Below are 16121 nucleotides of genomic sequence, written 5' to 3'. Positions count from 1 at the left end.
TAGTTACTGTACACCAAACATTTCAAGAACGCGTAGAGAGAAGGCTAGTTACTGTACACCAAACATTCCAAGAACGTGTAGTGAGAGAAGGCTAGTTACTGTACACCAAACATTCCAAGAACGCGTAGAGAGAAGGCTAGTTACTGTACACCAAACATTCCAAGAACGTGTAGTGAGAGAAGGCTAGTTACTGTACACCAAACATTCCAAGAACGTGTAGTGAGAGAAGGCTAGTTACTGTACACCAAACATTCCAAGAACGTGTAGTGACAGAAGGTTAGTTACTGTACACAAAACATTCCAAGAACGTGTAGTGAGAGAAGGCTAGTTACTGTACGCCAAACATTCCAAGAACGCGTAGAGAGAAGGCTAGTTACTGTACACTAAACATTCCAAGAACGTGTAGTGAGAGAAGGCTAGTTACTGTACACCAAACATCCCAAGAACGCGTAGAGAGAAGGCTAATTACTGTACACCAAACATTCCAAGAACGTGTAGTGAGAGAAGGCTAGTTACTGTACACCAAACATTCCAAGAACGCGTAGAGAGAAGGCTAGTTACTGTACACCAAACATTTCAAGAACGCGTAGAGAGAAGGCTAGTTACTGTACACCAAACATTCCAAGAACGCGTAGTGAGAGAAGGCTAGTTACTGTACACCAAACATTTCAAGAACGTGTAGTGAGAGAAGGCTAGTTACTGTACACCAAACATTCCAAGAACGTGTAGAGAGAAGGCTAGTTACTGTACACCAAACATTCCAAGAACGTGTAGTGAGAGAAGGCTAGTTACTGTACACCAAACATTTCAAGAACGTGTAGTGAGAGAAGGCTAGTTACTGTACACCAAACATTCCAAGAACGTGTAGTGACAGAAGGTTAGTTACTGTACACAAAACATTCCAAGAACGTGTAGTGAGAGAAGGCTAGTTACTGTACGCCAAACATTCCAAGAACGCGTAGAGAGAAGGCTAGTTACTGTACACCAAACATTCCAAGAACGTGTAGTGAGAGAAGGCTAGTTACTGTACACCAAACATCCCAAGAACGCGTAGAGAGAAGGCTAATTACTGTACACCAAACATTCCAAGAACGTGTAGTGAGAGAAGGCTAGTTACTGTACACCAAACATTCCAAGAACGCGTAGAGAGAAGGCTAGTTACTGTACACCAAACATTCCAAGAACGCGTAGAGAGAAGGCTAGTTACTGTACACCAAACATTCCAAGAACGCGTAGTGAGAGAAGGCTAGTTACTGTACACCAAACATTTCAAGAACGTGTAGTGAGAGAAGGCTAGTTACTGTACACCAAACATTCCAAGAACGTGTAGTGAGAGAAGGCTAGTTACTGTACACCAAACATTCCAAGAACGTGTAGTGAGAGAAGGCTAGTTACTGTACACCAAACATTCCAAGAACGTGTAGTGAGAGAAGGCTAGTTACTGTACACCAAACATTCCAAGAACGTGTAGTGAGAGAAGACTAGTTAATGTACACCAAACATTCCAAGAACGTGTAGTGAGAGAAGGCTAGTTACTGTACACCAAACATTCCAAGAACGTGTAGTGACAAAAGGTTAGTTACTGTACACCAAACATTTCAAGAACGTGTAGTGAGAGAAGGCTAGTTACTGTACACCAAACATTCCAAGAACGCGTAGTGAGAGAAGGCTAGTTACTGTACACCAAACATTTCAAGAACGTGTAGTGAGAGAAGGCTAGTTACTGTACACCAAACATTCCAAGAACGTGTAGTGAGAGAAGGCTAGTTACTGTACACCAAACATTCCAAGAACGTGTAGTGAGAGAAGGCTAGTTACTGTACACCAAACATTCCAAGAACGTGTAGTGAGAGAAGACTAGTTAATGTACACCAAACATTCCAAGAACGTGTAGTGAGAGAAGGCTAGTTACTGTACACCAAACATTCCAAGAACGTGTAGTGACAGAAGGTTAGTTACTGTACACCAAACATTTCAAGAACGTGTAGTGAGAGAAGGCTAGTTACTGTACACCAAACATTCCAAGAACGCGTAGAGAGAAGGCTAGTTACTGTACACCAAACATTCCAAGAACGTGTAGTGAGAGAAGGCTAGTTACTGTACACCAAACATCCCAAGAACGCGTAGAGAAAAGGCTAGTTACTGTACACCAAACATTTCAAGAACGTGTAGTGAGAGAAGGCTAGTTACTGTACACCAAACATTCCAAGAACGCGTAGAGAGAAGGCTAGTTACTGTACACCAAACATTTCAAGAACGCGTAGAGAGAAGGCTAGTTACTGTACACCAAACATTCCAAGAACGCGTAGTGAGAGAAGGCTAGTTACTGTACACCAAACATTTCAAGAACGTGTAGTGAGAGAAGGCTAGTTACTGTACACCAAACATTCCAAGAACGTATAGTGAGAGAAGGCTAGTTACTGTACACCAAACATTCCAAGAACGTGTAGTGAGAGAAGGCTAGTTACTGTACACCAAACATTCCAAGAACGTGTAGTGAGAGAAGGCTAGTTACTGTACACCAAACATTCCAAGAACGTGTAGTGAGAGAAGGCTAGTTACTGTACACCAAACATTCCAAGAACGCGTAGAGAGAAGGCTAGTTACTGTACACCAAACATTTCAAGAACGTGTAGTGAGAGAAGGCTAGTTACTGTACACCAAACATTTCAAGAACGTGTAGTGAGAGAAGGCTAGTTACTGTACACCAAACATTCCAAGAACGTGTAGTGAGAGAAGGCTAGTTACTGTACACCAAACATTCCAAGAACGCGTAATGACAGAAGGCTAGTTACTGTACACCAAACATTTGTATATTCTTATCATTGCTGTATTATTGATTCTGATTCATTTCTTTGATATTCCATCAAGACACCAGGAGTACTTAGTTACACTATTTGGCGAATGTATTTGTAATTTTGTTTTTCAATACCATCAAACGAAAAGGAAGCTGAGCGGTATTAATTTTAACTTACGAGAATTGCCATCTTTTCAGAGTAATAGAATACCAGACAGAAAAATAGAAAAACTGTTCGAATTAAAACGTGGCATTTTAATGTCTTTCCAAACCATAATGGTAGGCGGACATTTTCATTTGTCTTTCTCTATTCAATTATTATTTAAATAAAAATATTTACCTAAAGTTTAAAAAATATATATATCAAGTTACTATTTCTTTATATCCAAGAAAAAAACAATAACAACCGAGCTACATAAACTATTTTGCATATTTGGACTTGCCAATAGGCTTGTCTATTGCAATTATATCATGTTGTTTAATTGTTAGTTGGAGCCTTTACCTTGATGGCTTTCTTAGGGACAAAGGGACCTAGTGGTTAGTGTACGAGAATTGTGAATCCTAGGATTCATGGTTCGAAAGTTAATGTCTCAAAACCTCGCCCTTCAGTTTGAAAATCATGGATGCGCTATTGGTATGACCGTGAAATCCCACTATTTGATTGAAGCTCATTAAGGAATTGAAGGTCATTAAGGAATATGAAGGTGAAGTGTTCTAGTTGTCTTTCTAGTTGAAGTAGTTATGCTCTAATGTAGTTTTGAGCGGAATTTTATAACGAACCAAATCTACAATTATAAGAATATCTAATCATAAACGTTTTCCTGAAACGGAACAACACGGACAAGTTGAGGACTAAAGTTAAGTAATAAATAACAAATATTCCACAGATAACCAGTGTATAACTAAAGAAATAAATGTAAGTAAGAAATACAGGTGTTTTACATTTACCTTGTGTATAAGTCGAGAACAAAATTTAAGTAAGAAATACATGTGTTTAACAGATACCACGTGTATAATTTGAGAAAAGGTTTAGAGAGAAACTTGGCTTCTGATTTATTTATTTTTTCAATTTAATTTCAAATAAACTTCTTTACGAAAAATTCTGTTTTTTTCTTCTGCATACTTTTCTCCAGCTCAAGTCAACCACATCATTTGATTGTGAGACGATATACAAAATCACCCAGAGCTTTACTTCTGCACTCTCTACTGGTGTGTCTTAGAGAAATCGGTGAAATAAAAGTACATAGATCCACATGTGACATTTCTATTACAAAGAAAAAACACAAAAAAGTAATACAACTGGTAATAACTATTTATTGTTTCTCATGATTGTCAGTAAACTTCCGAATTTTTTCATCCTCCCTTTCACCAAGTAAATCTTCCATATGAGCACGTGATATCATCGTAAATAAATCATTTTCATCGTCACTTTCCATTTCATCTCCCAAGGAAACATTCGTAGGTTGGGTTACGGCAAAAATATAATTATTTATGGCTAGTCTCAGGGCATTTAACACTATCGTAAAAGAAAACGTTTACGATAAAATGTTGTGGATTTTGTACCTCGTGTATAAGTCGAGAGTAGACATTATTGAACATAAATCATAACATAAATATTTAGGTTCAGTTTAATACTATACCGAAACAGCGAAATCACTCAGTGATTATTTACCCCCTTTGCTTTTGTTGTATTTTGTGTTTTTCTAATTTGTCATATGATGGCTTAATGACACATCTTTAGACTTGTGAGATAAGAATAAAGTTTCGATTCTCATGATTGGCAGAGAACAGACAGTCAGCCAATTGTGTAGTTTTGTGTTTAACACCACACAAACAAAAAAGTTTAAGTGTATTTTTTATGACCAATACTTAACTTAAGTTTTCACAAACATTCTCTTATTTGTTTTATAATCTTCTTTTTGAAAATCTTGTAAGCTAAATTATGCGATTTCTGAACTGTTTAAGAAATTCTAATCCCGAAAAAAAAAAAACTGTACTGAAAGTAATAATTGGTGCTTGTTGTGCCATCTAGCAATGATACGCGATGTTATGTGTTCTTCGTCCATAAAATGTAAGCACATAATTAAGAAATTACTTATTATCGAAGTAACTTTTATAAAATAACATAATATTTATAAACCAGATAATATGATATCAGCTTTTTATGTCGACTTATAGTCATTTACTTTTATATGGCTGAAAACATTTAAAAGTTGACCATAGAACTAAATAGCGAACTAGCAATTATGAAAGAAAAATTGTTAGTTTCTTATATAATGTCTTTAGGCGGAGAAAAATTACTCAGTTGTCAGTTCCTTTAATTTCCATGGAATTTCAAAATATTCACTTTCTATGTAGGCATGTGAAAAATACTGAGATATAACTATATAGCACGTGACAAATATATATCAAATGTATATAAAATAGTGCCATCTTATGAAACAATAATCAACTAATATAGTTTGTAGTTTGAATTTAGATTTTTTTGAGATCCAAATAATGCATTTCAAAATAAATAAAACTTAGTAAACCTCGATAAAACTCTCTTTCAAGACTTTCATACATTCACCTACGACTATTTTAAACATTTAAATAATCTTACGGGTGTTACTTATAATTAAACTTCTCCTCTAGACGATTCAGTAGTAAGTCTTAAAAACTTGTAATGTGAAAATCGGAGTTCGATACCAGAGCACAGATAGTTCATTGAGTTTCTATGTGTTCAAAAACAAACAAATTGAGAATTAAAACAATGAAAACGTTTGTAACAAACTTTGGAGAAGCGCCATAAATATTTATCTTATGCGTTTAAAATCACATTTCGAAATAAAATGATAAAACCAAAATATTTCAGGTACAATGGTGTTACTTTGACAAGACTGGTAATTCTGTGCTGCTAATGGAATATAACAATTTCACATTTATTAACGGATTATTGTTTTCCCTATTTTATGATAAATAAGTACCTATGGTAACTGTTTTCTAGTTTCATCCTTAAATAAGTTTCTATGATAACTGTTTTTTTAATTTTTATCTTTAAATAAGTACTTATGATAACTGTTTTAGGTTTGATCTTTAAATAAGTACCTATGATAACGGTTTTAGGTTTGATCTTTAAATAAGTACCTATGACAACTGTTTTTAGTTTAATCTTTAAATAAGTACCTGTGATAACTGTTTTCTAGTTTGATCCTTTAATAAGTACCAATGATAACTGTTTGTTAGTTTGATCTTTAAATAAGTACGTATGATAACTGTTTTCTAGTTTGATCCTTAAATAAATACCTATGATTACTGTTTGTTAGTTTGGTCTTTAAATAAGTACCTATGATAACTGTTTTTTAGTTTAATCTTTAAATAAGTACTTATGATAACTGTTTTCTAGTTTAATCTTTAAATAAGTACCTATGATAACTGTTTTCTAGTTTGATCTTTAAATAAGTACTTATGATAACTGTTTTCTAGTTTGATCTTTAAATAAGTACCTATGATAACTGTTTTTAGTTTAATCTTTAAATAAGTACCTGTGATAACTGTTTTTAGTTTAATCTTTAAATAAGTACCTGTGATAACTGTTTTCTAGTTTGATCCTTTAATAAGTACCAATGATAACTGTTTGTTAGTTTGATCTTTAAATAAGTACGTATGATAACTGTTTTCTAGTTTGATCCTTAAATAAGTACCTATGATTACTGTTTGTTAGTTTGGTCTTTAAATAAGTACCTATGATAACTGTTTTCTAGTTTGATCTTTAAATAAGTACTTATGATAACTGTTTTCTAGTTTGATCTTTAACAAGGCTATTTTTGTTACTGCTTAACACAAAACTACATGAAGGGCTATCTTAGCTATACCCATCTCTTGTATCGAACCAAGATCTTTGGTGTTACAAGTCCACGGATTTGCTGCTGAGTTATAAGGAGACTACAAGTTAGTTTTTTTTATTGTAACGCAGAATGTTATATAATGAGCTATCTGTGTTACATCCATCGTGGGTATCGATACCCGATTTATTTAGTTATTTTAAGCCCGCAGACTTACTGTTTATCCATTAGGAATCTATAAGAAGCAATTAAAATGTCTAGAAAGTGTGTTGGGGTTTTACTGAGAAGTTCCCGAATACACAATATTAAAAACAAGAAACTGGAAACTGATTTACAGAAGATTTACGTTTGAAAGTTAATAAATATATTCGGTTTAATATTATTTTAGCTAAAATTAATTTCTCACCATTACTTGAAAATATATATTTAAAAAAGAACTGTAAATTACGCCTACGGCTGAGATTTATAAAAATAAGATTCCTGTACGATAAATCAATGGTTGAAATAAGTAATGTATTAAAAAAAATTAAAAAGTGCATGATGTCTTCTCACAAGCTTTTTTCAAGAAAATCATTCAATACAACAAAATCAAACCATTTACTGCAACATTAATAATCCAATAACAACTATGCATTATAATGTTAGTTTGATAGTCTGGATTTCTGTTCGATAATTGTCTCTTATCGACAATAGATGGCGCCAATTCGAAAGCTTGGGTCTCACTTTAAAATTTAAAATGGTATTTTAATGTACATATTATTAATGTCTTCTTATCCATATGGTATCCGATATCATTCATTTTATGGATAATCCATGTCATAATTACCATTACTTTTCGGATAATCCACGTAATTACTAACGGTATTATTCAGTTTGGGATAATCCATAAAGTTTGTTTGTTTGTTTTTGAATTTCGCACAAAGCTACTCGAGGGCTATCTGTGCTAGCCGTCCCTAATTTAGCAGTGTAAGACTAAAGGGAAGGCAGCTAGTCATCACCACCCACCGCCAACTCTTGGGCTATTCTTTAACCAACGAATCGTTGGATTGACCGTTACATTATAATGCCTCCACAGCTGAAAGGGCGAGCATGTTTGACGCGACGAGGATGCGAACCCGTGACCCTCAGATTACGAATCGAACGCTTTAACCCACCTGGCCATGCCGGGCTTTTTGTTTTCAACAGAGAAACAAAAATTAAGCGTTTACATAGAAATAACCGTCACTAGATATTTCGTAGGAGGTCGCTTCTTAGATTTCTACGGGATTGGTTTGGTTTAATTATGTTAATGTGTAAATAGTGTCAGAAAACTCATGCATTGTCTCTCTAAAACAGATTAGATTTTTAACTAATCATTAAAAGTAGTTGGTTCGTAAGATGTTTCTAAACTTTCATTATAGAAAAAAATACACTAACTTCTAAAGGAATCGTAAGGCATTCGACTAGAAACTCAAGAGCTAATTTTGAACTAGCCCAAAATTTAAGCCCTCAAGATATTTATTTTGTGAATTTACTTTCTGAACATTAAATATGCCATAATGGTTGGTATACAGAAAGTTTACAAATTTACAATGCTAAAGTCCGGGGCTCGATTTCCTAAAAGGGGACATAGCAAACAACATAATGTGTCTCTGTCATAAATCACACGAACAAAATATTGGATATGTCTCGAATCAACTGGAGTTAAAATTTCTTTAGCGTTTGGAAAACGTGGTATTAAACGGATATTTACCAGCGAATATTGAATCACAATAATCATCATTATTATTTTGTGACATAAAATTAACAAATTTTGTAGAAAGCAGTACTGCGTTATTATATTCAAAGAAGAAAAAAAAAACAGGTAAAACTGAATGATAATGTCGTATTTCATCCACGTGTGTTCCTTCTCATTTTCTGAATGTTGAAGCGTGCAAAAGTATAGCCAATTTAGGGTTCAGCTTTCAATCGTGTTATTGAACTTTAATAAACGGCTAGATTAGGTTTAGTAACTTTAAGTAACTCTATGAATGGAATGCTAAAATTCAAATATTGAATTTGTAACGAAGGAGTTAACAAACGTATTTCTTTTTTATTATTTTTATTTCATTTTTTTCTATATACTTCTAGCTGACAAAATGAAAATATTTAATACAATAAGTATGTAGTATTACTGGTCAAAGATTTTACGAATGGCTTAGTCCTATTAAAAAGCTACAAAGTATTGGAATCTGTAATATATTTTGTATTTGTTTCGCAGATGTGGGTATAAATACGTAAATTCAGTTTAAAGCACATCACATTTACAACATATATCACATAAAATAAATTATTAACGAAAAGTGCAATAATCTCATTCTTAATGCTATTTTTTACTTCAAGAAGCAGAACTGTTAAAATTATTTTCAGAAACAAGCAATTTAGAACGAATATTTCTTTCAAATTTAGAGTTCATTTCCGAACTAACGATAAAATCACAACTCGATCGCTGTGATTTAATAATTAATTTATCATTTCCATTCGTTTAGCTGATTATCTTTCTTAACGATCCCTTGAACGGAAGACGACAGCATATTAGCAGTCAGAACGTACAATTTTAGTTAATTAGTATTAATAATGTAATAATTACTGGTTAACTATTTCCAACGTTTCGGCTACTAATCTGACACCTACTTCACTTTAGGGAGCTTCAAGAAAGATAAGTGACTGAAACGTACGGTATTTGTTAATATCATACTATAATAGAACTCTGGCTCATGTGATACCAGATAAACGTTCTTATCACGAGATATACAAACCCCAACTAAGCGAAATTTTATCCAATGTACATGTAGATTTGCAATACGGGTCACGATTTTCCCGTTTTGCCTCCGTTTCCGTCACGTAGAACTTTTTCTCTATTATTAGGGTGCAGATATGAGGTCGTAAATACGTTGCATGCGAATCTAACGCACTGACGAAATGGAAACTCGGCTAGTGATGATAGTGTAGATAGCTAACAATAAGAGTACAGTTTTATTCTTTGACACTAATTTATCTCATATATATATAATTTTGTTACTTGTCGTTACGTTTTCGTTTCAAGAATATTTACGAAGACGGGTTTACAAGCATAATACAGAAACTTCTATCTTTAACTGTTATAAGTACACCTAGTAGCAAGCTTCAATATTACCGTAAGCCTAAGGTATTTAATCACTGGTTCAGACAAAAAATTATCTTTTGAGGGTCCACAAAGTTTTGGAACTTTCAATATCACCACAGCAACGTAACGTAGCTTCTCGTGTTACTATCACTTAAGGTTCTGGACTTAGATTATAAAACATTTATTTCTACGTCACTTTTTTAAAAGATTTACAGTTATTTAACCGTCTTCTTCGTTAACACTCATCCTTAGGTATCCCTTAACCCTAAGAGTGCGTATTATGATCATCACCAGGAGTCACAACATATATCGAGAAAAAAATAACATAAAGGCTTAAGATTTGGTCAGTGATAACTTGGTATCGTAATCACTGTAAACACAGTTATCAGTACTGTATAAAGGGATGATATACTAATCTTAGAAGGTCTAAAATCCTCTGATGGATTTCGATTAACACGACAAAACAACTGACAGATATTATCAGGCCAGTTAACCAGCTGAACAGTAAATCAGTATGTTTGTCATGACGCAATATTATACTATGGTGTTTATGCCATATCTGGCGTCTTCGAGTTCCGCGTCGTCTATTATCGGTCAAATCTATATACAACACAGTTTTGATCTAATTACAAAAACGTATCACCTCCACGTCAGTTAAGTGCACGAAATTTCCAAAAGTCTAGCTGTATTTATCTACTTTCATGCTTTGACAAGTGCGAACCATTCTTTGTTTTAGGGATGGACTAGTATTGTAGACTAGGGCACTTCAAGTGTCCAACACATGGTGAGCCCGTCTTTTGGTATATTAATTATTTAATGAAATAACATTTTCCTTGGATTTCTCTTCTAAATATAGAAAACATCTCGAATTATATCGAAGAAAATCTTTCTTGAACACTTGACAAATACAATTATTTAATACACAGCACCCCTAGTGACAGAAATTATAAACGAAAGAAAAATGTAACGCTCTTTCATTTTTTTCAACAATAGGTACTAAGTTTGTGAAGATCTGAATTTCTTGTATCTATGGAAGTATCCATGTCTGCATGAAGACGGCTTACAACCATCTCTCCTTCCAAAACTGCCATTACAACATTGTCTGAAGGCAGACTAAGAAGATCTGGAAGAACTGGTTCCCAGTCCTCATGTTTCACCTTAATATCCTTCTCACTTAAGTCTGTGTTTAACTGTTGGCTGTGTTTTGGAGAAGCTGCGTTAATCGTGCAAACACTTTGAATCGTAGCACATTCCAGGTTTGTCAGGAAACTTCTATGGACGTTGTCTACTTCTGGTTGTCTTGACAACTCGGGGGTGCAAGCTAGGGAATAATTATCGTGAGGAAGACTAATTCCGTACACAGTCTTATTGGAGGTTGCTGTGTGGGAACTTTCTGGAACTGATGTTACCAACAGAGGTCGCTGGTCATATCCACTAGAGGAGGAATGCTGGCTGAGATCAGAGTGATCGCCGTAATAGTTTTCTGGTGGAGAAAACTGTTTGGTTAAAGATGACTGGTGATTAGGATGTCCTACAACGTCTTCTTCAATGGATTCATAGATATGATCAGCAAAGACACTGTACAGTCCAGATGAATCAGAGTAAGAACCAGAGGCTGACTGTTTGTTACGAGGAACAACCTGAAAGAGCTGATGGCTTCCACAGCCACCAGCCTGGTGCTGATTGGCCACAAAGCCATAATGACCGGGTGAACTAGTTCTCGATACGTTTGGTGAAGTGATTCTGTGTCCCTTCCTCCTCGTGGACCCTACTGATGTGTGGAGGACGTCACCTTCTTGGTTGATCGTTATCAACGTAGATAGGTGATCTGTTGAAGAATAAGACATCATGAATTGTTACCACGCACATTATAGAAATAACCCTTAACCTTTAACCTTTTATAGTGCTGACTACTGATGAGCCCTAAATATTGCATAATATTAAGTCATTTTATCTAATCTAAATGTACAGAACTAACATCCCAAAAATTAAGTTAAAGCAGCAATTTTCCATGTAAGTCACACATAGAACCCCTAGCGGTATTTAATTATATTAATTGCTGTAATGATAATGTTGTTGTGTGACTCATATTATTAGAGACTTGAAACAACAAATCATGTGCTCAAAATTAATTTGGAACATAGTTTTGACAAATGAATCTACAAAATCGATATAGGTTTACGCCTCATTAGTAATTCAATATTATATAAAACTTTTCTGTGTTGTAAATTATGTCAGCTTTCCGTATGGTACAACTACATCCATTTTAAACTGGTGATTATATACAAGTAGTTCTAATTAAGTTCCAGAAATTAGGCGCGTAAGTCAAACAATATATATAGTATACACGACGTGTGTAATCCCAGTGGGAATGTCATCAGTCAAGCCTTAATAAAGTGCCGCATATTCTTACATAACCAACATAATATGTCTACAGAAAACACCAACTCCAGTGTAAAGCATGAGAAATTGACTTCGTTGTACGACCAAACGGACTCCGCGACCATCTGACTACTACACAGATGGCCGTAATGTTATTGTCATTGTAACGTCACATCAACTACACTACGTCGCGTTATCGCGTATGTTATTGTAATAAAGCGTCTGCATCGGCTAAAACTTAAAGCGCACGGCGAGTACATGCTACTACATGTACCGTTTCAATATACAAATAGCTCTGTTATTGCGTTAATCGAAAAATGATGTTATTCCAACGACCGCGTTAATCCAAAAACACGTAACACGAATTCTGGTAAATTAAGAACTACCTGTACATGTTTTTAACAGGCCCCTCACGAGCCAGTGGGGGAAATCTTTTTTGAATAAAAACAACAACAAACAAATCTATCAAAATTGTTTTTTTATTCGAATCGAATTTTGTTAGACATTTCCCCGCACTGGGGCTTCGGAAAGTGATTTGTAGTACTGAGGTGGCCGAAATCCATCTCTGCATCGTGAGCTTCACGGCCAAGCACAAGAAGCATGTAACTCACTAAACGACACTCAGAACCACCTTGGTAGATGTGCAGTAAGTCTAATAGCTCTTTTCGAAGTGTTCCTCTCAGCATATTCTACTGCTGACTATCGTGATACTTCGACCTTCCTTACCAAATCATAGGTGAAATCGTTCGTATCTCATTTCAAAGCGAAATATAAAATGTTGACAGTTGTTTAATTAATGATGCTGAGAATGTGGTTTTATTAATATATACTGAATTTACTCTCAGTGGACAGACACTAGCTAGTATGGAGACTTGAGTGGGCAGACCTTAATACTAGCTACTATGGAGACTTGAGTGTGCAGACCTTAATACTAGCTACTATAAAGACTTGAGTGTGCAGACCTTAATACTAGCTAGTATGGAGACTTGAGTGGGCAGACCTTAATACTAGCTAGTATGGAGACTTGAGTGGGCAGACCTTAATACTAGCTGGTATGGAAACTTGAGTAGGCAGACCTTAATACAAGCTAGTATGGAGACTTGAGTGGGCAGACCTTAATACTAGCTGGTATGGAGACTTGAGTGGGCAGACCTTAATACTAGCTAGTATGGAGACTTGAGTGGGCAGACCTTAATACTAGTTAGTATGGAGACTTGAGTAGGCAGACCTTAATACCAGTTAGTATGGAGACTTGAGTGGGCAGACCTTAATACCAGTTAGTATGGAGACTTGAGTGGGCAGACCTTTATATTAGCTGGTATGGAGACTTGAGTAGGCAGACCTTAATACTAGCTAGTATGAAGACTTGAGTAGGCAGACCTTAATACTAGCTAGTATGAAGAGTTGAGTGGGCAGACCTTAATACTAGCTAGTATGGAGACTAGAGTGGGCAGACCTTAATACTAGCTGGTATGGAGACTTGAGTGGGCAGACCTTAATATTAGCTGGTATAGAGACTTGAGTGGGCAGACCTTAATACTAGCTGGTATGGAGACTTGAGTATGCAGACCTTAATACTAGCTAGTATAGAGACTAGAGAGGGCAGACCTTAATACTAGCTGGTATGGAGACTTGAGTGGGCAAACCTTAATACTAGCTAGTATGGAGACTTGAGTGGGCAGACCTTAATACTAGTTAGTATGGAGACTTGAGTGGGCAGACCTTAATACTAGCTAGTATGGAGACTTGAGTGGGCAGACCTTAATATTAGCTGGTATGGAGACTTGAGTAGGCAGACCTTAATAGTAGCTAGTATGGAGACTTGAGTGGGCAGACCTTAATACTAGTTAGTATGGAGACTTGAGTAGGCAGACCTTAATACCAGTTAGTATGGAGACTTGAGTGGGCAGACCTTAATACTAGTTAGTATGGAGACTTGAGTGGGCAGACCTTAATACTAGCTAGTATGAAGACTTGAGTGGGCAGACCTTAATACTAGCTAGTATGGAGAGTTGAGTGGGCAGACCTTAATACTAGCTGGTATGGAGACTAGAGTGGGCAGACCTTAATACTAGCTGGTATGGAGACTTGAGTGGGCAGACCTTAATACTAGCTGGTATGGAGACTTGAGTAGGCAGACCTTAATACTAGCTAGTATAGAGACTAGAGAGGGCAGACCTTAATACTAGCTGGTATGGAGACTTGAGTGGGCAAACCTTAATACTAGCTAGTATGGAGACTTGAGTGGGCAGACCTTAATACTAGTTAGTATGGAGACTTGAGTGGGCAGACCTTAATACTAGTTAGTATGGAGACTTGAATGGGCAGACCTTAATACTAGTTAGTATGGAGACTTGAGTGGGCAGACCTTAATACTAGCTAGTATGGAGACTTGAGTGGGCAGACCTTAATATTAGCTGGTATGGAGACTTGAGTAGGCAGACCTTAATACTAGCTAGTATGGAGATTTGAGTAGGCAGACCTTAATACTAGCTAGTATGGAGACTTGAGTGGGCAGACCTTAATACTAGCTAGTATGGAGACTTGAGTGGGCAGACCTTAATACTAGCTAGTATGGAGACTTGAGTGGGCAGACCTTAATACTAGCTGGTATGGAGACTAGAGTGGGCAGACCTTAATACTAGCTGGTATGGAGACTTGAGTGGGCAGACCTTAATACTAGCTGGTATGGAGACTTGAGTGGGCAGACCTTAATACTAGCTGGTATGGAGACTTGAGTAGGCAGACCTTAATACTAGCTAGTATGGAGACTTGAGTGGGCAGACCTTAATACTAGCTGGTATGGAGACTTGAGTAGGCAGACCTTAATAGTAGCTAGTATGGAGACTTGAGTGGGCAGACCTTAATACTAGTTAGTATGGAGACTTGAGTAGGCAGACCTTAATACCAGTTAGTATGGAGACTTGAGTGGGCAGACCTTAATACCAGTTAGTATGGAGACTTGAGTGGGCAGACCTTAATATTAGCTGGTATGGAGACTTGAGTAGGCAGACCTTAATACTAGCTAGTATAGAGACTTGAGTAGGCAGACCTTAATACTAGCTAGTATGGAGACTTGAGTGGGCAGACCTTAATACTAGCTAGTATGGAGACAAGAGCGAGCAGACCTAAATACTAGCTGGTATGGAGACTTGAGTGGGCAGACCTTAATACTAGCTGGTATGAAGACTTGAGTAGGCAGACCTTAATACTAGCTAGTATGGAGACTTGAGTGGGCAGACCTTAATACTAGCTAGTATGAAGACTAGAGTGGGCAGACCTTAATACTAGCTGGTATGGAGACTTGAGTGGGCAGACCTTAATATTAGCTGGTATAGAGACTTGAGTGGGCAGACCTTAATACTAGCTAGTATGGAGACTTGAGTGGGCAGACCTTAATACTAGCTACTATGGAGACTTGAGTGGGCAGACCTTAATACTAGTTAGTATGGAGACTTGAGTGGGCAGACCTTAATACCAGTTAGTATGAAGACTTGAGTAGGCAGACCTTAATACTAGCTAGTATGAAGACTTGAGTAGGCAGACCTTAATACTAGCTAGTATGGAGAGTTGAGTGGGCAGACCTTAATACTAGCTAGTATGGAGATTAGAGTGGGCAGACCTTAATACTAGCTGGTATGGAGACTTGAGTGGGCAGACCTTAATATTAGCTGGTATAGAGACTTGAGTGGGCAGACCTTAATACTAGCTGGTATGGAGACTTGAGTAGGCAGACCTTAATACTAGCTAGTATAGAGACTAGAGAGGGCAGATTTTAATACTAGCTGGTATGGAGACTTGAGTGGGCAAACCTTAATACTAGCTAGTATGGAGACTTGAGTGGGCAGACCTTAATACTAGTTAGTATGGAGACTTGAGTGGGCAGACCTTAATACTAGTTAGTATGGAGACTTGAGTGGGCAGACCTTAATATTAACTAGTATGGAGACTTGAGTGGGCAGACCTTAATATTAGCTGGTATGGAGACTTGAGT

General features: G+C 36.4%; 1 protein-coding gene across 10 annotated transcripts in view; it reads right to left on the bottom strand.

Moving 5' to 3' along the window:
• Nucleotides 1-8684: 8684 nt before the first annotated feature.
• Nucleotides 8685-16121, bottom strand: part of LOC143257069 (latrophilin Cirl-like) — a 105363-nt gene continuing 97926 nt past the window's right edge. For all 10 annotated transcript variants that reach the window (XM_076515213.1, XM_076515220.1, XM_076515212.1 and 7 more), the window contains one exon: nt 8685-11573. In XM_076515213.1, the coding sequence (XP_076371328.1) occupies nt 10729-11573 (845 nt within the window). In that variant the 3' untranslated portion in view covers nt 8685-10728. The remainder of the gene's footprint in view (nt 11574-16121) is intronic.

This window comes from Tachypleus tridentatus, chromosome 7 (assembly GCF_004210375.1).
Source record: "Tachypleus tridentatus isolate NWPU-2018 chromosome 7, ASM421037v1, whole genome shotgun sequence".
Lineage (NCBI taxonomy): Eukaryota > Metazoa > Arthropoda > Merostomata > Xiphosura > Limulidae > Tachypleus > Tachypleus tridentatus.
This window is presented reverse-complemented; position numbering and strand designations above follow the sequence as displayed.